This window comes from Phaeodactylum tricornutum, chromosome 27 (assembly GCF_000150955.2).
Source record: "Phaeodactylum tricornutum CCAP 1055/1 chromosome 27, whole genome shotgun sequence".
Taxonomy (NCBI): Eukaryota; Bacillariophyta; class Bacillariophyceae; order Surirellales; family Neidiaceae; genus Phaeodactylum; species Phaeodactylum tricornutum.
The window spans coordinates 202,424-223,824 of NC_011695.1; the positions used below are offsets into that span (position 1 = coordinate 202,424).

At 49.9% G+C, this 21,401-nt stretch overlaps 7 protein-coding genes across 7 annotated transcripts; 4 read left to right on the forward strand and 3 right to left on the reverse strand.

Annotated features, from left to right (window-relative positions):
- Positions 1–83: 83 nt before the first annotated feature.
- Positions 84–2,690, reverse strand: PHATRDRAFT_23811 (predicted protein). Its single transcript, XM_002185031.1, has one exon. The coding sequence runs from the start codon at positions 2,559–2,561 to the stop codon at positions 108–110; it is 2,454 nt and encodes an 817-aa protein (XP_002185067.1). The 5' UTR covers positions 2,562–2,690; the 3' UTR covers positions 84–107.
- A 680-nt stretch (positions 2,691–3,370) lies between these two features.
- On the forward strand, positions 3,371–6,298 carry PHATRDRAFT_50153 (predicted protein; the record flags this gene model as incomplete). The annotated part of the gene is made up of 3 exons (XM_002184953.1): positions 3,371–5,011; positions 5,385–5,990; positions 6,180–6,298. The coding sequence occupies 2 exons, from the start codon at positions 3,371–3,373 to the stop codon at positions 5,646–5,648; spliced, it is 1,905 nt and encodes a 634-aa protein (XP_002184989.1). The 3' UTR covers positions 5,649–5,990; positions 6,180–6,298.
- On the forward strand, positions 6,247–9,408 carry PHATRDRAFT_41042 (predicted protein; the record flags this gene model as incomplete). Its single annotated transcript, XM_002184954.1, has 2 exons — positions 6,247–6,366; positions 6,871–9,408. The coding sequence occupies 2 exons, from the start codon at positions 6,247–6,249 to the stop codon at positions 9,406–9,408; spliced, it is 2,658 nt and encodes an 885-aa protein (XP_002184990.1).
- Positions 9,409–10,477: 1,069 nt separating this feature from the next.
- PHATRDRAFT_50155 (chitinase chitin binding glycoside hydrolase family 1) lies at positions 10,478–12,228 on the forward strand (the record flags this gene model as incomplete). The annotated part of the gene is made up of 1 exon (XM_002184955.1): positions 10,478–12,228. The coding sequence occupies exon 1, from the start codon at positions 10,651–10,653 to the stop codon at positions 12,226–12,228; it is 1,578 nt and encodes a 525-aa protein (XP_002184991.1). The 5' UTR covers positions 10,478–10,650.
- Positions 12,229–12,286: 58 nt separating this feature from the next.
- On the reverse strand, positions 12,287–13,233 carry PHATRDRAFT_50156 (predicted protein). Its single transcript, XM_002185032.1, has 2 exons — positions 12,771–13,233; positions 12,287–12,638 (listed from the first exon to the last, which is right to left on the reverse strand). Exons 1-2 carry the CDS (start codon positions 13,182–13,184, stop codon positions 12,528–12,530), a joined length of 525 nt encoding a protein of 174 aa, XP_002185068.1. The 5' UTR covers positions 13,185–13,233; the 3' UTR covers positions 12,287–12,527.
- Positions 13,234–13,762: 529 nt separating this feature from the next.
- Positions 13,763–19,115, forward strand: PHATRDRAFT_50157 (predicted protein). The gene is given in 6 exon segments (XM_002184956.1): positions 13,763–14,252; positions 14,361–14,510; positions 14,583–15,920; positions 16,013–16,414; positions 16,434–18,609; positions 18,743–19,115. The coding sequence occupies 6 exon segments, from the start codon at positions 13,953–13,955 to the stop codon at positions 18,859–18,861; spliced, it is 4,485 nt and encodes a 1,494-aa protein (XP_002184992.1). The 5' UTR covers positions 13,763–13,952; the 3' UTR covers positions 18,862–19,115.
- A 70-nt stretch (positions 19,116–19,185) lies between these two features.
- On the reverse strand, positions 19,186–21,031 carry PHATRDRAFT_50158 (predicted protein; the record flags this gene model as incomplete). The annotated part of the gene is made up of 2 exons (XM_002185033.1): positions 19,485–21,031; positions 19,186–19,457 (listed from the first exon to the last, which is right to left on the reverse strand). Exons 1-2 carry the CDS (start codon positions 20,806–20,808, stop codon positions 19,186–19,188), a joined length of 1,596 nt encoding a protein of 531 aa, XP_002185069.1. The 5' UTR covers positions 20,809–21,031.
- Between the last annotated feature and the right edge of the window lie 370 nt (positions 21,032–21,401).

The window sequence follows — 21,401 nt, forward strand, 5'->3', positions numbered from 1 at the left end:
CGAAAAAAGAAGCAAACGACGACGATACCGAGGGTTGAGAAGCTAGCTGTTGGGTATGTAGCAGAAGGTCGACAAGCTTATGTGGTGGCAATCCTACGTGCTACGTTTTACTGCTGACTACGCGCACACTCTATGGCTTCCTCGATCGATCTAAATGATTCAGCCGACTTGATAAACTTTTTGGCAATTTCAATGGCACGCCGTTCACACTGGGATCGGACTTCCGCGTCCTCAATGCTTTCCAAGTCTTCCACGTGAGCGATGCCGACAACACGCCGCAGCATCTTCATTCCTGCAAAACCGAGCGTATCGGTCAAAAGGTCGGAAAAGAAGGCTACTTGACACTCATAGGATGCAGATTCGAGGGTTTCGGCACCGTACAGGAAACCTGTATGCTCCAACGGGTCTTTCCAGAGAGCCACAAATTGCGCAACGAGTGTGTTCCAGAAGACAGCGATCTGCTCTAAAATCCAGGTAGCATAGTCATCGCCATTAGCGTGGCCGGGCTGCGAAACATATGCTAATACTAGATTCGCCACAAAAGCACCTGTGTCGAAACCCATTGGTCCGTAAAAGGCAAATTCCGGATCAATCACGTAGGTTTTACCAGGCTCTGGTGCACACATGACCGACCCGGTATGTAAATCGGCGTGGATCAACGATTGAGTTTTGGACAAAAACTTGGCCTTCCACATTGCCGCCGCCACTTTGAGTACGTTGTCATTCTCAATCGCCTTCTTATCTTCATCCAACTGCGGGGTCGTCCAGTGATTGTTGTCGGCCTGCATGTATGGTTCAGTGAAAACTACTTGCTCGGTCAATGCACACATTTCGACGTTGCGACTCCAAAACTGCACCTGTTGGCGCAACTGCGTCGGTGAAAGTCGGAAGCCGCTTGTTTTGAAAAAGGTTTGTGCGCAAAATGTACCCATATCGGCTGCCATAGTTGGGTAGCGAATGCCCTGAATAAGGCCTTTACGCAAAATGATACAAGGAGGGGCCAAGTATTCCATGGCGATGATTCCGTTGGATTTGGAAAAGTAGTAAACCGAAGGAACAAAGTTAGGACACGCTTCTTTTTCGGCTACCAACGCCTTGTACTCGAAAAAGGAGCGTTCAAGCGTCAGAGGCCATGAGTGGCCCACGCAGCGCACGTATGGTAGAGACTGTTTCACAATCATTTTTATTCCGCTTTTGTGATTTGCCACGATGAAAACTAGATTCAGATTTCCGTCTCCTACTTCGACACATTCCAAATCGTCCACACATGTTGTGCCCAAAATATCCATGACTTTAGGAGCATTTTTGATCAAGAAAGAAGGCAATGTTTTGGTTGACTGCTCAGAGTAGTCGTGCGGTACCTTGAGTTTGATCATATCTGCGGGCACGCCTTCTATAGATGCGCCCTCGTCCTGATGGCGGGCCACAAAACTCGCCACGTCCATCACTCCATCCACAGTGGGTCGAATGACACCCTTTTCTGTTATGATGCCAGCCAAATAGCGCGCAGGTGTCACATCAAACGCTGGATTCCAAACAGCAATACTGGACGGTGCTTGACTGGTAGAAATGAGTTCGTCGCCGGGTCGCTCTTCAATCACGATTTGATCGCCGTGCGTCAAGGAAACGTCCAGCGTGGTAAACGGAGCCGCAACGTAGACTGGGACATCGTGGGCGGCCGCGACTAGCGCCAGCGAGTAAGTGCCGATTTTGTTGGCCGTATCGCCATTTGCACAGACCCGATCGGCTCCAACTACGACGGCATCGACGCCGCCTTTTTTCATAAGCGCTGCAGCCATACTGTCGCAAATGAGAATACCTCCCGGCATATCTTCTTCAACAATCTCGAACGCCGTTAAGCGGGATCCTTGATTGTAAGGACGCGTTTCCAAGGCAATAATGGACTTGAGTTGTCCTCGCTCGCGAACTGCCCTAACGACACCGAGCGCGGTGCCGTACGCCGAGCACGCCAAGGCCCCCGTGTTGCAGATCGTCAAGATCGTGACCTTGTTTACCGCGTCACGGAGAATCTCATCCGCTCCATGTTGGCCAATTCGTTGACAATCCTTCATATCGCGTTCCAGCATGAATTCGGCGTGCTTCATCACAGCCTGCACCATGCGTTCGCGGGGCGAATCCGTCGATGTCTTGGTTGTGCTAGTTTCGTCGTGGGCGTGAAGAAGGGCTTGTCGGAGTTCGGACAGAGCATTGAACAAGTTGACTGCCGTGGGTCGGGACGTTTCGAGATAATCAATCTTGCCTTGAATATACGACAGAATCACTGGTCCGTGTCTATCACCGTGCATGGAAATCATTGAATCGAGATCCATGGTGGATGCAGGGCTGACCAAATCAACAGCGAGTCCGAGACTGGCTACAATCGCAATCAAAGGGGCACCCCGAATCTGCATATTGCGAATGACGGACCACGCTGTCTGAATGTCCGTTACATCAATGTAAGCCTTTTCTGCAGGGACTTTTAGCTGATCCAAAACTTTTAACGAAGGGCCAGAAGGATCATAAATGAGCGATCGTAAGCTGGAAGGGGAAGAGTCTGTCATTTTGTTCGTCGATCAGAAAGACTCCCAAGCAACGATCGATATCGGCGCTGCAGTCCTTGCTCGAATACTCTGCTTTCTTGAAAGTGAGAATCGTGAGTAGATAAGCTCGGTTTGGTTCCCGGTTTGTTGTTGGTGTACTCCTGTATGTGCACGTCCCAAAAGATCGAGGTTGATTCTCTCTCGCTCTCTCTAGATTTCCCCCGTCGCATCTCGAGAGATGCGTTTCTCGTTCTGTCTGTCGGTATGGTCGTATCACACCCCACACCACGGTTCCATGGCGGAATGCGGATATACGTACAGCTCAACAGACGGGCCAAGTTGCGTACGAAGTCAGTTGGTCGTTGGAGACTGCGGTAGCTCGGTCTCACAATCAATCCTGACAGAGCAAATCAAATTAACGTGCGCACCCAACAGTCTTGTTTCGAAATGAGATGAAAATGACTACCTATTTCAATTTATTAATGTCCACTCAAAATAGACGTTGCCGACTCCGTTCGACTAAGATTGATATTGAAAACATCGAACGTAAGCAACCAAAAATGATTATTACATATCACATCCAACATAAGTTAATATTACATATGCATCCTGGGTGAGACGACACAAGCGCTTGATAAGACTTATGACCCGAAATAGTCCCATTCCAAAATCCGCACAGAAACAATGGGAAACAGGAGAATTTGACCAAGCTGCTACTTGCTTTTATGCATTGAAACGAATACAATTGGTGCGCCTCTAGTAGGGAACTCAAGAGGATCTGTGAGATAGGCAAAACCCCGCACCCAATTTCGTTTCCATAAAAGATTGCAATGGTACGACCCCTGTGGGTGCTAGTTCTTGCGTTGGTCGGAGTCGTCTTGGAATCGGTTGCAGCCCACAGTCAGGAGAATTTTGGTGGGTTCTGCGGCGGCGGAGATGGAACGCCGACTTGTGCGATTGGAATTTGCAGCTCCCACAGCTTATGTGGCCCCTGTGAGGTTGGAACTTGCGAAACTTCCCTGGCGTGCTCCCTTGATGGAACAAACACAATTTGTGCAGGCTCGGACTTGGAACGACGATTGAAACAGAAGTTGCCGCTGCGAGAGTCCGAGGCACCAACATCAACATCACCGACTCTCACGGAAAACGACTATTATTGTACCGGAAAATGTACCTGTGCTGCAAACTTTTGCAACTCGGATAACGACTGTGGCGGGGGAAGAGAGTACTGCCAAGGAGGTAATGTCTCCTCGATGTTTGGCTATAACATGACAACAGCTTGTTCCGGTACCTGTGTTCCGGCCCTTCAACTCGACGCGTGTGGCGCTGGTCTGTGCACAACAGACGTTGATTGCGGCAGCGAGAACAAAACGTGTCTAAATCTAGTTGGTGAAGAATGTGGGGGCTTTTGCAACGGGCTAGCATCCACTGTCAGCCACGACAGACACGAAATCTCTGTTCCTTCCGCGTGTGCCGACCGTTCGTGCAGTTCCGATTCTGAATGCAAAACAGGAAACGAATTTTGTCTCGACTTTAATAGCAAGGTTCCTTGCAGTGGAACGTGTGCAACCACCACCACTTTAGATGCGCGGAGCTCCTGTATGATGAACACATGCTCAGTCAACCGTGACTGCATCGAGCCTTTGGAATTCTGCTCACAGGCCCAGGAAGGAACACGTTGCAGCGGCTTGTGCATTCCTATGGAAATTGAAGAAGAGGAGGAGAGTAGTACCAGAACCAGTACAATTACAAATCCTTTCATGGGCTCCAACGACTTCTTGATGACCACCAACGAAGGTGTCTTTCAGGTTACTGGCTGCGCAATTGGGGCGTGTAGCTCAGACAGTGATTGCAGCGCTGATTCAGAGTTTTGCTTTGTTTCTGCAGATTCACCGTCCTGCTCAGGAGTCTGCTTACCATTAGAAGAGATTGAAGTTAACGGTTCCTGCACGCTTTCGTCATGTACTTTTGATGAAGACTGCAACATTGGATTGGAAACCTGCGTGGGCGGGGGTAGCGTCTTTACTCCTTGTTCAGGTTCCTGCCTCTTGCTTGATATTGAAGAAGAGGGAGACGATAGCCTTGTCGTCGTTAGCGAATGCTCTAACTCGACCTGCAGGTCTGACTTGGACTGCATTACGGAACTCGAAGTTTGCGATGGAATGGATACGCAGAACAATGACACTTGTTCTGGGGTTTGCATTTCAATCGATGGGCAGCTTTGTCCGTTGGAGAGCTGCAATTCCGACGACGATTGCATCGATCTGACTGCTGTTTGCCAAAACGCCACCGACAATTTCACTTGTTCCGGAACCTGCGAATCTATTCAGTGTCCCGTAACTGACGAGGAGGTACAATCGTGCAGTATGGATAATGATTGTCTTTCCGGATTGGAATCATGCCAAGGATTCGATCTGCAATTCGCTTGCAGTGGGACATGCTCAATCTTGGCTGGCGAATGTCCGGAAGAGGTTTGTTCGAGCGACGCAGATTGTTCAGATGGCGTAGTCTGTCGAAATATCGACGAAGAGGACCCTACTTGTTCGGGGACATGTCGCTCTTTTTCTAGCTGCGGGGGCCTCACGTGCAGCACTGACGGGGACTGCCGGCCTGGCCTGGAATCGTGCGAAGGAGAGAGCGACTTTTCTTGCTCGGGAAATTGTACCCCAGTCGAGTGTCCAGTTTTTCTGTCGTGCGGCAGAGACGCTGACTGCCAAGAAGGCCTGGAACAATGTCAAGACTTTGATGGCGTGACGTCTTGTTCTGGAGTTTGTTTAATCCCCAGCTGTCGAGAGGTTGGCTCCGAAAACAGCTGCTCACAGAATTCAGACTGCAACGGATTAGAGTTCGAATGCATCGGTTTCGACGGGGAAAGAGCTTGTACTGGCCAATGCGTCCGTATGCCTTGCCCCGGGGAGACCTGCTCGACCACGAGTGAGTGCATTGACGGACAAAAATGTTCTGGTGCAGATGATAATGAACCGTGCAGCGGTAGCTGCGAAACCTTTTCACTACGATTCCGCAATTATCGTGGCGAGCAGTTGCCAAACTTTGGCAAAGGATTTGATTTCGGGACATTATTCTTTACGAAACGAACGGTATTTGTGAATAAAAGGCGTTCAAACAATGATTGAGATCCTAAACGCATGTCAATACCTCCCAAAGAATCCTGATTGTGCCGCGGTCGTAGCTACATTAGAGAATGACCAAGACCGTTCCGCGTGGAATTCGCTGGAGAGTGTTGACGCCGCAATTGAAGCTTGACGACAAACAGCAAACAATTTAAAAACAAAGAGCATCGCAAAAGTATTTTGATTAGCGAAGAGGTTGTGATCCTGACTGTGAGAATGTTCCGTAGACTCTTGGCGAAGAAAACCAGGTACTCTTATTTCCTCACAGAGTTTCGATTTACATATAAAGTACGTTGCATGACCTGCAAAATTTTGTACACTTTTAATAACAATTCCCTTACTGTTAGTTTGTTGTCCCAGAAGGGAAGACCATGGCGGGAGAACAGAAACATGAAGCTGAATTCGCCGTAAAACACCATATCTTGCATCCCAATCCCTTTTGTGCATGCTCGAAAAAGATATCCACTACTGGTATGGGTGAAAATTGATGCACAGTGTTGTTGCTTGCCTATCTCCAGACGTTTACAGTAATACAGTGCAGAATTCAAATCAAAAAGCTGGAATACAAGGTAATTATGGTCGAACCGCTTTTTTTGGGAAAGGCAACTCTCTTTGACGTAACGAGAGTCCTGATGTGCACCGTTGCGGAAAAAATTTGGGAAAGTTCTATCGAGGAACCCATTTCCGTGACAAAAGTCAAACTTTAAAAAAGGTTGTGACAACCGACAAGAAGTTTCTTACTGTAAATAGCAAATGAAACCATATTACTTGTAGGTTAAACACATGATGATCTTGCAAACAAACATCACTCCTTTGCCTTTTCAACGGAACTGCAACTCCGCAGAATGACACTGTCTCTCAAAGTGTTATTCTTTACGGTAGTTATACCTGACAAAACGTTGTCGGTGATCAACTCCTTTCGCGGAACGGAAACAGGCGTCCGTACTGCGGACAATTTTCTGTATTTTACGACGAAATTGCGTCGACGAACCGGTTTCTAATACCAAGTAAAAAGGAACCGGTCCCAAGGCATCCCTTCGTCCAGAAAAGACGTCTTTAACGGAGTGGATCGGGTAGCCTTTTCGAACAGTTCCGACTCCGAAGTAACTCACCGCAGTGCGCTCGCGTCACGGATCATTGAAGCTGAATTAAAGTCCGCTTTCACGACATTGTCTTGCCTCGCTATCTGACACTCCTAGCGCTTTCTTGGCGTCGCTGATCGGACTCGTGTTGTTGACCGGCAACAATCTAAGAACGACACCATTTCGGACGGAGAAACGATCGCGGCGGACGCACGTGCCATCGCGGAGGCGTTTGGTAAACTCGAAATTGCTCCCGAGCACGAGGGCATCGACACTGGATTTGTGACGGACGACGTTGACGAACCTGTCTATACCACGGCAACGGCTGCCACAACGCTTCCCGACGCGTTGCTGCAGCAAGTCGTTTCCGAAGACGAGGAGGAAAACGATCGGTATATTCTGGATCCGTTGGATCTTGACAGGACTTCGGCACAACTAGAACCCGAAGACGACTGGTTTACTCAAGACGAACTTGCTGCGGCATTGCGAGGGTTGGACCCCAGTCAAGACTTGCTGTGTCCGCCGGATTCTTCCTGGCAAAGCGACGAGGCGAGCGACGAAGACTTGCCCGATCAGGATCAGGAACTCCCGGAAATCGATATATTGGATCTGGCTTACGACGGTGATTTTCTGGCTTCCAACGGAGGCGAATTTTCTTTGGACAAAAGTCTTTTCGAACCTCTACAAGATCTCGATTACGGTTTTGATCACGGATCGATCGACAGCCCTAGGAACTGTCATACAAGCGAGGAATCACTGATACCTACGAGTGACGTGGGGGCTCCTGATTGTAACAAAAGCAACGCGATCGAACTTTTGGAGCAATTGGAATCTCTTACGCTCGACTATCATCAGGATACAGAACGAGAGGAGAACTTTGAAGAAATAGACAACAACGAAATAAGCTTGGAGCAAGAGTTGCCACCGTGGCTATTCTGTCAACCTTGCAACTCCAATTCATCGGACCTTGAAGCACTGGAGCCACTACTAACCGCATCAACTGAAAACTACGTCGAACGCAATCGTTACGACGAACAAGCCCTGGATTCATTGCTGGATTTGCGCGGCTTAACATTGGAAGACTACTCGGAATACTGCCTACCTCAGGGTGATTTAGAACAATTGGATACGGAGGAACCGACTAGAAAAATGCTACCCTCGCTTTCGGACAACGCGACGTCGGTTACAACAGGTGTTGATATTCGACCTGATGTGCAAAGGTTGGCACAACCCATTTTGCAGACTTTTGATGCGATCTATGAATCAGAACTCAGCAAAGCGGAAACGACCGGAACAGTAGCGAAACAAAGCACTGCTAAGCCACCCCGGAGCGAACGACTCTGTTTAGGGCACAAGGAACGGATTCTTGGTTTGGATTTGTCTCCGTGCGGTCAGTACTTGGCGACAGCCAGTCAAGATTCAACCGTTCGCGTATGGTCAACCGACACGAACCAATTGCTCGCAACAGTGCCGCACAATTCGGCCTATGAATGTTTGAGAGTAGTCTGGGCTAGTCCACAATGGGCTGAAAACAATATAGATCGTAACGGTTGTGCTTGCCCTTACTTGCTGGCGACGGGCGGTGCCGATGGAATTGTTCGATTATTTCGGAGTGAGAAGCCGACCGAGTGGGTATTGTGTGCCACTTTGGACCATGCGGAAATGAATCATTTTGAGGGCGAAGAAGAGGCCGATACACCTCAAGTATATGCACTTCAATTCATTGATCATTGGAAAGCTTTGCCGGGTTCAAAAGAATCTGACACGAATTCGTTCCTCTTGACATCATCGGATGACCACGTTCATCTATGGGAAATTTGTTCTAAATCCGAGGGGAAAAAAGAAGAATCCGACAATGACAGCGGCGAATCGGGGAATCTTCGGTTGCGTGAAGTCTTTAGTATGCACTTTGGCGATATGCATAATCAGGCCTATGGCGTGCAAGTCGGGCATGTTACAGCTGCCGGGCTCGACATTGCGGATGCCACGACCAGCCCTATCCCTATAAGTAGCGGTGGAGATTCAGGTGTTTTTGGCGGAGATCGTAATCCGAGAGGCCTCGTGTACGTTTTTGATGCGCGGTATTGTGAAGCGAACGGACTTCTGGGAGCCGCTCTATCGGATGGAACCTTGCGCCTCGTCAATGGACGTGGGGTATGTCTTTCGTTGTTGCAGCTACCCGGTCATCGCTCGCACTTAACTTCACTTGCTTGGGATCGAACGGGAGAATGTCTCGCAACTTGCGTAGCGACAGGGCATTTAATTACATGGGGAGTCTCCGTTGATGAATACGCCAATCGTGTGCACGCCACCTGTCGTGCTGTGATGGAAGGTGGCCACGACAAAGGTCGACCTCTGTTTGGTACGGAATTTGTAGGGCGTGATGGGGATGAGGAAGATGATCTTTTGATTTCATGGGGTGTCGATGGGCGGCTTTGTTTGTGGGATTCTTTTTCCACTGACGAAATAGATCGACCGCTAGCCGTGCTCTTACACAAACCGGAATATCCTATATACGCAGTGGACTTAATGCAAGATGCTTTTATTGCGGTTGGCGGCGGCACGGGGGATGGTGGAGGTTTTGTCGGCATTCCTGTTCATCTTTACAAATTTCCACCGAAAGAAAAGGCATCACCAGACCCTCTCCAAGGATAGAGACCAACTCTAAAAACGAAAAGTCGAGTCGGTACTGTGTTATCTACGGATATTGGTAGGGAAGATGAGAACATCTAGCATGGCAGTCGCTCTTGTCGGCGTAAAAACTAATATTACGTCATCAACCAGGTAGGTTGTTCATATTATTGGGTCGTCCTACGCCTTTAAATCAGTCTATCTCATGCGTACTTATGCTGCTAGTGAATCTGTTTATATTTACTCATACTGTTTGCGCATTGCTTCTTTTCCTTCGAGCTCAGTTGTAGTTAGTTCGCTCCTGCTGTCTCTCTTTTTGATGCTCTTTCCAGACCACCAATCCTTTGACTTATGCGTAGATGGAACAGCGTCTTTGGTTTTATGTCGCGTCAGTGCAATGCCAGAACTCTTAAGCGGTCCTCGGAGTCATTGGAAGTTGTTACAGATTTCCTCGCGAATGGACTTCTCATCAATGCGAAGCTTGTTGGTAATAGAACCGTAAATTATAGTCTGCTAGAGTCTTCATCAAGTGGATGCTAGAAAATATTCAATGTCAAGTATAAGCCTGTGAAGACAGGTTGGATCGGGTGATGTCAACGAAGTCGGTCATGTGCGCTTCAATCTTGTGAGTCTTAGCAGTGATCGTTTCTTTACAGCTCTAAATTAAAGTGGACCCTATCAGATTGATGTACACTTATACTCAGCGTATGGCCGTTTCAGGTCTTGAATGTTGCCATGCTCATTGACATGGTGTGTATGAGGGTAAACTATCTGCAATTTTATAGTGTCTAGACCCGTGGGATTGACCACACATATAAAGAGTGTATATATTTGGACCACATGTGAACCTGAATTGTATTCGGTAGGTGCTCACGAATGAGTTGCTAGACATCTTTGAAGGGATTGATGCGTTACGGGCAGCAACCGACAACTTTGTAGGAATGAGGTCTCTTAACCTTACATACTGTTGTAAGAATCCCACGAAACCAATTAACATCGAGATTGCTAGTCAGACGTTCCACCTTACAAAAGGGAAAAACCAAAATTTTAACCACAAATTCCCCACTTTTCTTATACAAAATGTTTTTCTTCTCGAGAAGGGTTAACAAAAACGATTCATTCGGATCCCATGAGTGTCAAAGTAAGACCGAAGACCGTCCTTTAACAATGACTTTCAAATGACATTTCCAGAAGCTCAATCGACAAGTCGATGCGCTCACAAAACACGAATCTTGGCAAACCAAATCGCTTCCGAAATCCAATATTATGACGATTGCCATCTACCAGTCGATTTTCTCGTTAATTCTCGTTGGAGGATTTCTTTCTTCAACCTCACTTGCTGCTACCTGCAGTGGGGGCACGATAGGCGACGGTATCTGTGTCGACAACACCTTGTGCTGTTCACGATTTGGCTGGTGCGGATTAGGTCCCGATTGGTGTGATGAAGGCAATACAGCATCCCCTCCTACTCCTGCTGCAGCTCCAACCATAACAGGCTCACCGCCCTCACCGGTTCCACCTACAGTTCCCGTCATACTAAATGACGACTCTCGAATGATTGCCTACATGGGAAACTGGCATACCTGTCCGACAGCCGCGCAACTCACTCAGTACACGCACGTGGTCTTAGCATTTGCAGTTTCGTATACTTGGGCTCCTGGTAAGAACCAATGTGATACACAGTGTAACATTGCCACACCGCCTGTTTGCAACAATGCACCGAACGACTCTTTGATCAGCGACCTACACGCCGCTGGCAAGAAGATCATTCTCAGTTTCGGCGGTGCTGGTATGGGAGGAAGCTGGTCGTCCTCACAGGATGACTGCTGGGACTACTGTTTCGGGAAAGAAGAGAAGGTTGTTTCGCGCCTGACTGAGATTATTGATGACATGAACTTGGACGGTATCGATATTGACTACGAGTATTTTTACGAAGACAATCAGAATGGCTCGGGATTTACTAAGGGAGCACAAGCCCAGAAGTTCCTTACAGAAATTACTGTCGGCCTGCGCAATAGTCTTCCAGCTGGATCGATTGTCACCCATGCTCCTATGGATTCTGATTTGGTTCCGGGAAAAGCATTCTATAAGTTGTTGAAGGATATCAGTGGAACTTTGGATTTCATCATGCCACAGTATTACAATGGCCTGGTGCGTCCAGCCTTGGATGGAGTTGATGGATCTGGATTTGGGCAAGAAACATCTATATCCCTTTACTCTCAGTTGGCGAACGATTATTTTGGTGGTGACGCCACCAAAATTGTATTCGGGTTCTGCATCAAGGATTGTAGTGGGACTAACAGCAATGCCAACGCGGTTCAGGCGGCAGCGGTCATGAGCGAATTAAGCAGCGTGTACGACTGCAACGGTGGAGCCTTCTTTTGGGTTGTCAATGATGATACTAATGGGTCTTGGTCCTCCCAAGTGAACCAAGTTGTGCAGCTCAATGCTGGGTGTGCGGCGTCAAACTCTCCCAGTACTGTCGCTCCCTCGTCTTTTGTTGCCACGACCCATCCTAGTGCTGCTCCGACCAAACAACCGAACCAAAGTCCCATGGCTGCACCCACGAAGGGAACGCCGAACCCGTCTTTCGCACCCACCAGCAAACCTTCGCTCCGCGCCACTACTGCACCCAGCAACGCAGATGGTTTCGAAGAAACCAAATGTTGCCCGCCGGACTTCACAGGACTGCGGGCCTTGGACAATTGTTCCAAGTTTTTCCACTGTGTGGGTGGTGCCGTTGTGGGTCCAGAGACAAGTTGTGGCAGTGGGTTGTTGTTTGACCAGAAGTTCATGTACTGTAACTGGAGTGACCAGGTGGCTTGTGTTCCCAACGTTTGTTAAAGTTGGGCCACATGCAAGCAATAACACGACACGAAAAAAAATAATAGAAAGTGCGAATTCGTGGAAAGCCAAAGTCTATTAAAAATACCTTCTATTCTCAAAGTGTAGTTTTCGGCACGTACACAAACGTGTAATGTATTGGGCTGGTCTACAGTTCGTTTTCGACCGTTCTACCGCTGTGGAATATGTATTCAGAGAATGTAAATTGGACAGTTTCCGCACGCACATTCGTCCAAAAGAGCGCGGCGTGGGTACGGCTAATCCTTGCCTCTCACAACGATCCCGACTGAGGAAATGAGTTAAATGTAGTATGAATCGGCAGTGCCAATTACCGGGGCTCCTCCCTGTGTGCCTGCCGCCGACAAGAGCGAAAACCCAACACTCACAATGGCCAAAAGTCCGACCCAAAACTAAGCAGAGACAAGAGACGAGCGAACGTTAGGCCATCGTAGTCTAGACATCAGCACAGCTTCCGTATGGGTCCAATCCACACAGTACAAGGAGGAGAACAACGCCGCATCCACACAGCAAAATTCACTCACTTTCCAGTCTCCTTGCAAGGATCTCCATTCTGGTACTTGGGGGATATTGGAAGCCACCTTGTTGGCTTGTTCAGTGGCTAGGTTGGCCGCACGAATGGCGGCAATTTCGGCGTCGGACTTGTAAAAATCCTTTCCGGGCCGTTTTTGGGGCATATTTTGCTTGGCTACCACCTTTTTCCATTCTCCGTCCCAATCAATATCTCCCTTGTAGGCAGCAGAGTCTTCTTCGGGCGGAAAGTCGCTGTTGCTGTCGTTCGGGCGGGGTCCATCGGGAGAGGCCGTGCCGAATACACGAGACAAGGCGTGGTTCGAACGCTGAGTTCTCGAGTGCAGGGCAAAGGCATCTGTTGTCTGTGCCAGCGCAAGGCACGACAACAAGGCCCAGAGTAAGCTACGAGAGGTATGACTCGCCATTTTTGTCGTACGGGTCGATCTGTAATTCTTATGCCTTGGTTCGTAAAGCACGTTATTGTTCTGTCTCCGGACCCGGGCGCTCGATTTGCGAGGTTGTACTGTCCTCGTGTCTTTCAGGAATTTACGCCAACTTGGCGTGGCTGTTGATTACACGCTGACTGTGTTCCCTTCCGTATCGACTCGGTCGATTCCAATTCCCACGTCAGCAACACGGATTTTGGGTTCCATTTCCAAGGTGGTTTGCGTTCCCATTTGGTTTCCGGGTTTCTCCGTTACCGGGGGACGCTTGGACCAAAACAATGAAGCGGGAATGAATTTGATATTCAACGGAAGGCGGGGTTCGTCCGTTCAAAACAGCACGACCGAGTGTCACGGAGGGGGAGAACCAGAAAGTAACCGGAGTTGCACCTGTGTTCCCAAGCATAACCTATCACAGTCATTTCCGATCATATAAATACCCAATTTTGAGACTACTCGAGTCCGTCCGTCGGGAGGATTTTCGTGTACGGAGAAAGTGCCGCACCGCATCGCATCATTCTTGTGGAGCGCACATTGCTGTATTATCTTGCTGTTAGTATCGATCGAATCAGCTTTCTAGCGGGTTGGCTCATTGAAAGTCCGTTCGAGAGTGAAACTATCTCGCATTATATTTGCCAGTGTGTAGCTTTTGTCCTTCCTTTGTCGAGCCCAGCCCACGAACTGTTCGTCCGGTTTCGAAAATTCGAAACCAAAACAACCTAAAGACATTTGTATCCGAACCTGAACACCATGTCGTCCTACTTTCGTCAACAAGCTCCGGCTCCACTCCGCACCGTGCATCGCGACTACGAGTATACGTCAGCAATCAACGGAACAACTCCCACACCGACGTCGGCTTCGGCGCATGGTGTAGTCCAGAACCAGTTTTACCGCACCAGGGCGCCGCCTCCATCGCGGTCTCCCCGGAACGCTCGTGTCGAACCCGACGTAGACGCCGAGGAAGCCTTGCTAGATCACGCTCATTTACGAGAGCTGCACGAAGAGGCGGAGAAAATGAAAGCACTTGGGAACAAACACATGGCAGCACAGGTACGTCCCTCGCAAGCTCCAGATGCCAGTCTTGAGGCGCGCGCCATTCCCAGCACTGGTTGCACTCGCTCACGTCCCTACTCTTTATTTTTCTTCCGTTGTTGACAGGAATATGCCAGAGCCTACAATGCCTATTCGGCGGCGCTTCAGCTCGCTCCGGTCGGACCCTCTTCCCACGTGTTTTTGTCGAATCGAGCCGCCGCCTTATTGAGTATGAAACGGTACGAGGCCGCGGCCACGGACGCAAAACGAGCCATAGTCCTGGCTCCAACTTTCGGCAAGGCCCACGCTCGCCTGGGACAGGCTCTCTACTTTTTGAAAGACTACTAGGCCGCGGTCGAAGCCTACGAAGAAGCGGTAGCCTACGAACCCGACAACGCCACCACGCTCACGTATTTAGAAAAGGCCAGGGCCAAAGGTGAGCGCTACAACACTCGAGCCCGCGGCGACGACGGCTCCGTGGGGGGCGATGCGTCGACTGCCTACTCCATACAAAATAGTGTTGCTACGGATCACTACCAAAAGGGCGTCGTCGAGTCTGGTTATAGAGGAATTACCAATCAATCCGTTTTGAACGCAGCCGTCAAGTCGCCCAGGGAGAGAGCCACCGGGTCGTATCGTGCCAGTCTTTCGCCATCGTACCAGCAGTACGACATGAACGAAGATGACCCTGACTTTGATGAAGCCCTGCGCATTCAACAGCGCGCCGCTAAATTCCTCACCAACAAGGCGTACAGGGCAGCTATTGAAGAATACACGGCGGCGTTGTTCTTGGTTCCTGACGACCCCAACCTTTCACCAGAATTGCATTTGGGTCGAGCGCACGCCTTGAACGGATCACGACGGCACGAATCCGCCAAAAACGACGCCCGTATGGCTATTCGGCTTAACCCTCAGCCCGCTGCCTTTTCGACAATGGCCAAGTCACTATTTTACATGAAAGACTATCGAGGTGCCGTTGAGGCCTTTGAGGAATGCGTCAGGCATCTACCTGCAGGCGAGACCCTTGGCATGTTTGACAAAGCGTATTTACAAAAAGCCCAGGCTGCTCTCGATGAAGAAGAATTCAGTTTGCGGATGGCGGGAACTCCAACGCGCCAGCCAAAAACGCCTATTCCCAAACTCCCCCCACCCCGTTTTGTTCCACGGGAACAAGCCATGCAGTCATCGCCACAAGTGCCTCCCATGCCCAAACAGTGGCCTCAGCAATCGTCGCTCGCCCCTTCCACCCTGCGTTGTGGACCGGAACGGCAGGTTTTCTTCTTGTCGGAAGGTCTAGGCATCAAACTGAACCGCGGACCCGACGGTATTGTACGGGTCTTGTCGGTGACTTCGAATACTCCAGCGGCTCCGGTTGCCCGTAGAGGCATTATTGAAGCAGGTGACGTGGTTCGTGAAGCCGCTGGCGTCGACATTCGTCGGCCTATTACAAACATTATGTGGGGCGACACGGTCGCACTCATCAAAATGGCAGCCCGGCCAATTGTGCTCGTCGTTGCGAAAGAAGTCTCCAAAGTGCCTTTGTCGGTATTGGAAGAACAAATGAAGGCCTTGTCGCCTTTTGGATCGACATCAACAAAATTTGGTGGGAACCACGTTTACCGTCCGTCGAAATCGAGTGGCGACGAGACAGTCCGGTATGTCTTGGAAGAATCCATGGGTACGCCAGTAAGTATGGAGTGTTCCTGTTTCTTGTGCTTTGTGGATACAGTAGGACGACTCCAGTTTCGCTGACGTCTTTGTTGTTTCACTCAGAGTAGCTAGCTGCTGGTCTGCCAGGTGAGGATATAGTAGACGAGGAGGGCACGGGTGTAGAGATAACTGAGGCTGGACCGTTGGAAGAAGAAGATATCGAAAGCAATGATGAGGAAGTTGAATCCGACTCCGCTTCGGACGTAGCTGTTCTAGCCGGCGAACCTGAAAAAGAAGACGTTAGTGATACTGTGGATGCTTTATTGGACGAATTAGAGAAGATGGAAGTGAGAAAAAGTAACTCGGATGACGTGGAAGGCTCTGGTACACGCCGCATGTCAGCCGCAGATTATGAGCTGGAAATGCTGTGCACCGAGATTGAAGCGACCAACTCGGAAAGGAAGTCAGTCGAATCACCTCCGACAGTGGATGCAATGCCTCTTGATGGCGATGACGTGCCTCCGGAGCGTGTGATTACTGTCAAGCCAGGCAGATGAGGGGGAAGGAAATGGGGGAGCTGCCAAGAGCCTATCTTTACGTGATCGAGAAGAGCAAATGGTTGGAGGGGAGATTCTTTTTGGCTCGGAAGCAAATTTGTCTACCGGGAGCTGGGACAATTTGCGTTGGATGTCCTACTCGGGGTCCCGCAAAATACGATTTTGTCAGATGATTTATCGCCTTCTCACTCCAGAAAAGAAGAACATGTTTTGGGTGACATCGGGTAGAGCATATGAGAAGCGGGGGCTAGCCATTTATGAAGAGCCGCGATTAATTCTGGTTCTGCGGAGGGTGGTAGATATGCAGGAGCTCCGACTACTTCTAGGTCTACCTGACATCGCCGAAATAGACAACCCAGACGTTGCTTTAACGCGTTATTGGGTTGTCGAAAGTGCTGTGGACCCTGCGGTCAGCAGGCTACGTCTGTCTCCTCTCACAACTCCAACATCATGGGGAAGCGAACAAGCGGACACCAGGGAGAAATCCTGTTTTGAACTTTTGTCGCCGGCGGAATCGATCATGCTCTCGGCCGTACGAGTACGTGAAGGAATCAAGAAGAAAGAACGATCTTTCGTTGACAGTGGTGCTTTCCTGGAAACGACTGCAGTCGAAACCGCTCTCACAAAAGCTCTTTGTGATGCTAACGACCACGCCGGTAAAATTGGATCTCTGGATGTAGACATGACGTGGAAGCACCAGGTTATTTTGGGAACGCTTCACTCGATTGTCCTCTCCGGAAATCTTAAAGGATTGGAGGAGGCAATACAACGATTGCGAGTTTCCGTGAAAGATGGTAATGGGTCATCAAAATTTCTTCCAACTCGTGTAGTCGACCCGCTTGATGAGAACGGCCGCACTCCTTTGTACTATGCTTGTACTTGTCGCATGAGCACTGCTGTAGCATGTCTTATTAACTCTGGGGCAAGGATAAACGTCAAGACAACGTCGGGCGGTATGGCTTTGAGTCACATTTGTGCATCAAACCTCGACGATAAGAGTCTTTCGATTGTGCTTTCGGCGACACGTCCCTCTAGGCTTGATCCGAACGAGCTTGACACCATGGGAAGAACGCCGATGTATGTAGCCCTCGTCAACGGTCGTTCAGTGGCCGGAACACGAGATGCCCGGGCTCTGAGTCGATGTCTTGTCGCTTTGGCAGCATGGGGTGGTCGGATAATTGTGACCGAAACGACTTCATTAGCAAACCCGGTGAAAGTGTTAGCATCTGAGTGGCGATCAGAGGACCTTTCTGTACTTCTGGATCATATTGGTTTCCGGTATCCTCTTCGGAAGCCACAATCCTCGGATCTATCACCGATCGCGCTGTCTCTGGGTGCATTCTATAACTTTCCAATACACAGTGCGTTGATTTCTCTGCATGGTCAGTTGGAAGCAGTAACTTGTCGAGACGAAGCTTCTTCGTATACTGGCGTTCAGCGAACAATCCGAACTCTCTTACTGAAAAGTTTCGAGCCCAATGAGCGCTTGGATTTTTGTCAATCAACGATGACCGCTGCTCCTGAGCTGGCAAATTTCGCTGGTTTTACGCCCCTCCAAATTCTCGCGGCTTCCGCTCTGCAGCTGGACGCGGTTGAGGCGCAGATCGACGACGACATCTACCTTAGTCTTGTTGCTTTGCTCGCTGAAGTTGGTGAGCTGCTGGTGAAGAACGGGGCTCGAATATCTCTTGATGCGCCATCGTTTAAGAGAATACGTCGAAATGCGTCTACCGAGGGTGTTACTACTAGCAAGAGTCAAAAGGGCGATTCAGTTGTGGACGTTTATCGCTCATCTTTGAAAATTGATTCGAATAAGAAAATAACTAAGATGCTGGGAGGCGCAGAAAGACTCTCACGGGCCCGCAAAGAGTTTATGCAGCTAACAGCGGTGAATGCTTCGCCGGATATGACCGTCAATTTAAACCTTGGTGATGCTTTGCCTCTGGAAGATACCAGTGAAGCTGGTGGTAATAACGAAAAGTCTTGCGCCATTTGCTGGGTTGTTTTCGGCGCTCTCATGAATCGCAAGCACAAGTGTCGAGTCTCTCGACGTTATATCTGCGACGAATGTTCCACCAAACGAATTCTTTGCGATGGTAAGGAATACCGATTAAGTGACGGTCAATTTGCTTTGGCCAGAGCAGACGCCGACGAAGTTGCCAACGAGCGTGAAGCTGACTTAAATGCGAGAGCGCGCGATACGTCCATGGAGAGTCGGGTACCGTTTGCTCAAGGATCTGAGAGATTGCCGGAGAAGAAGCCTGCCGCCCGAAAGTCTTTAAAACAACTTCGTCTCGAAAGGCTTGAAGCGGAGGGGGAAGCAGATCGTAATTCGTTGTTTGGGGGAATCATGGGATCCGCAGCCAAATTATTTGGTACTGAAGGAGAACCGCAAACGCCGACTCAATCGGACGAAGTGAAGGGGTTAAGCGATTCGTTAGGACAAACACGTAACGCGTTGTTGGAACGCGGCGACAAATTAGCGACACTGGACGACAAATCAGCAAAAATGGTGGACGCAAGCGCGGACTTTGCTCGAATGGCGAAAGAGCTTCGCAAAAAGTCGGAAAAATCATGGTTCGGCTAATGTGTCAGTGGCAAACGTGTGAAGTATGTGAACTTTCTGTAAGCATTCTATAGTAGACCATTGCACATTTATATAGCTTCGAAACGTTGACTGTACATTGGTTCTCCCCCTACATGAGAGGCCCATGTTGGTCTGCAGCATAACACGGTAGGGTAGATTACAGCACGTGCTTCCAGGTGCGAACCAAATCCGCTACGGCAGTCCAATGGCCGCGGTCGTAGCCCGACTCAATCTGGTACCAGAGATGATCGACGATGTGTCCAAAATCGACAAGTCGCTGCCATGGGCAATCTATTTTCGCCAAAGTTTGAAAACCGCCCAACCAGTATTCCGCATTCAACGAAAAGCCATCCTTCGGGAATGTGGTTTCGCCCCACGGTGGCAGCAGTGGACCCAAACAGAGATCACCGTCCCAGCGAACAAGTTGGACTTGCGTGGCCATCCAGCCTCCACTACGTGTGGGTTCCGAAGGAAATGGAGACAACCGCATGAATTCTAAACGGGGTGTGTCCATGTTCGACAGTACAAATATACCCTCCGACGCGGTCGTCGTATTGTGAGGTGGATCTACTGCCGGCCTCAAACGATGCAACGTCGACGGTTGGAAGAGATTGCTCTGTTGGAAAACGTAATCTCGCGAAGAAGTTAACTCGTCGCCAGGATCCCAATTCCCATGGTTGCAGCACGGTTCGACATCACTGGATGCCCTCAATCGTGGCATTCCACGACTTTCGTTCCCACGCTTTTGAACGGGTATCACGACGGGTGCCAAACGATCCAGTTGATGCTTTGATAGCACCGTCGTCGTCACCGCCCCGTCGGTACCGAGAACTGGTCCCGATACGGCGCTGCGCCAATCCTCCAACTCGTGTGAAAGCCGGAGGTACTGTTGCACGTGTCGAGCGGTGACCCGTACGGTATCGTCGAGAGCAATAAAGACGTCGTGCTGTAACAATTGATCTTTGATCACGTAACGGTGTTGCCGAGCCAGGGCATGACAGTTTTCCCGCAATGTTCGGTCGTCGTCATGGGAGTACCCGAGTGGACAGGCCCCGTCCCACACGGTCCAACGCACGTGTGGGGGTATCCATTCCGAAAGGAAGGAGCGTTGCGATGGCGATATTGGATAGGCTGTGATCAAGACAACGTGCACGTCCCAATCCTTTATAATCGTCAACGACTGGACGTTGGCAACAAGCAGGGGTACGACACGGTGTCGAAATCGGTCGAACGACGGTGCAGCGTCTGTATCGGTAGCGAACGCCGTACCGTTTGTGGTCCGAGGGAATCCGGTATCGTGCCAGGACGTGACCGTGTAGAGTAGCCTCTGCGGTCGAGCAACACCCTTTTCACTGGGATGGACGAGATACACAACCAGGCAAAAGACCACAACCTTCCAGAGGACCCAGAACACGAAAACGGCCCAGCGGTACCGTGGTGGCACCGAGCGTAGTCGTTCCCGTCCGATGCGGGGCAGAGCCCGTACACGCCCGAGCCAAACAACCAGTGCGCCGCACCGAGGGCCGCCACGGGAGGTCGACGCACTCTTACTCTCCTGGCTGTCAGTGTCTAGAAAGGGCAACGCCATGTCACTCATTGCGGTGGAATTCAGGATCAAAGGCGACGAAGGCAGAGACAATCGCGACGGCGATGGCTGATGGATTGGAGTCGTTGCGTTGGTCAACGAAGCAGCGACCGCCAAATCGGTATCGTTGTCGACATTCCGTGACAGCTTGCGTCGATGCGTGTGGCCGGATGGCGTACGTCGCAAGGTGGACATTCCGTCGTAGGGGGTTACGGGGTTTATGGTGAGAATATACACCTTTCACGAGACGTCAACTCGTGTACGTGTGTGGAAGAATCGAGTGAGAGAAAGACAATGCTGCAATGGCGAATAAGCATGCCGTAGCTACACCGTTGGAAACCACCAGCTATCACGACTCGGCACCCGCAGGGATCATTGACTTTCAGTCGTACCGGCACAGCCTAAAAGGAAAAGGCAATTTGGTGTCGTGTTTGCGGAGCGCATCATGGTGGGGCGATTGTCGATGACGAAGGTGAGGAGAGCCCAACAACATTGATTCACTGTCAACTAACAGTGACAGTAATCGTAGCTACCTACCTTCCTCCATGTCGTGTGGAGACATGACAGACGGTTTTTCTTCCCGGTAGAGAGTGCAATGTCAGGGCAGACTGACAGACTGACAGCTCTCACGGGGGCGAGTCTGTTAACTGGCGTTGTTCCAAATGTACGGCAAGGCAACGTAGAATACAATGTAACGTAACTATCACGACTACCTACTTTTGTTCCACTTTCGAGCTGACTGTGAGACGTTTGTCTTTTATTTTGGTCCTAGATTTGAAATCGTCCAC

Excerpts from the sequence above, each read along its gene's own strand:
- PHATRDRAFT_23811 (XM_002185031.1), bottom strand. The coding sequence starts at position 2,561 with ATGACAGACTCTTCCCCTTCCAGCTTACGATCGCTCATTTATGATCCT.
- PHATRDRAFT_50156 (XM_002185032.1), bottom strand. The coding sequence starts at position 13,184 with ATGGCGAGTCATACCTCTCGTAGCTTACTCTGGGCCTTGTTGTCGTGC. Across the intron at positions 12,639-12,770 it reads CCTTGCAAGGAGACTGGAAA|TTTTGGGTCGGACTTTTGGC; the intron begins GTGAGTGAATTT and ends GTCTCTGCTTAG.
- PHATRDRAFT_50157 (XM_002184956.1), top strand. The coding sequence starts at position 13,953 with ATGTCGTCCTACTTTCGTCAACAAGCTCCGGCTCCACTCCGCACCGTG. Across the intron at positions 14,253-14,360 it reads ACAAACACATGGCAGCACAG|GAATATGCCAGAGCCTACAA; the intron begins GTACGTCCCTCG and ends CGTTGTTGACAG. Across the intron at positions 14,511-14,582 it reads CGGACGCAAAACGAGCCATA|GCCGCGGTCGAAGCCTACGA; the intron begins GTCCTGGCTCCA and ends AAAGACTACTAG.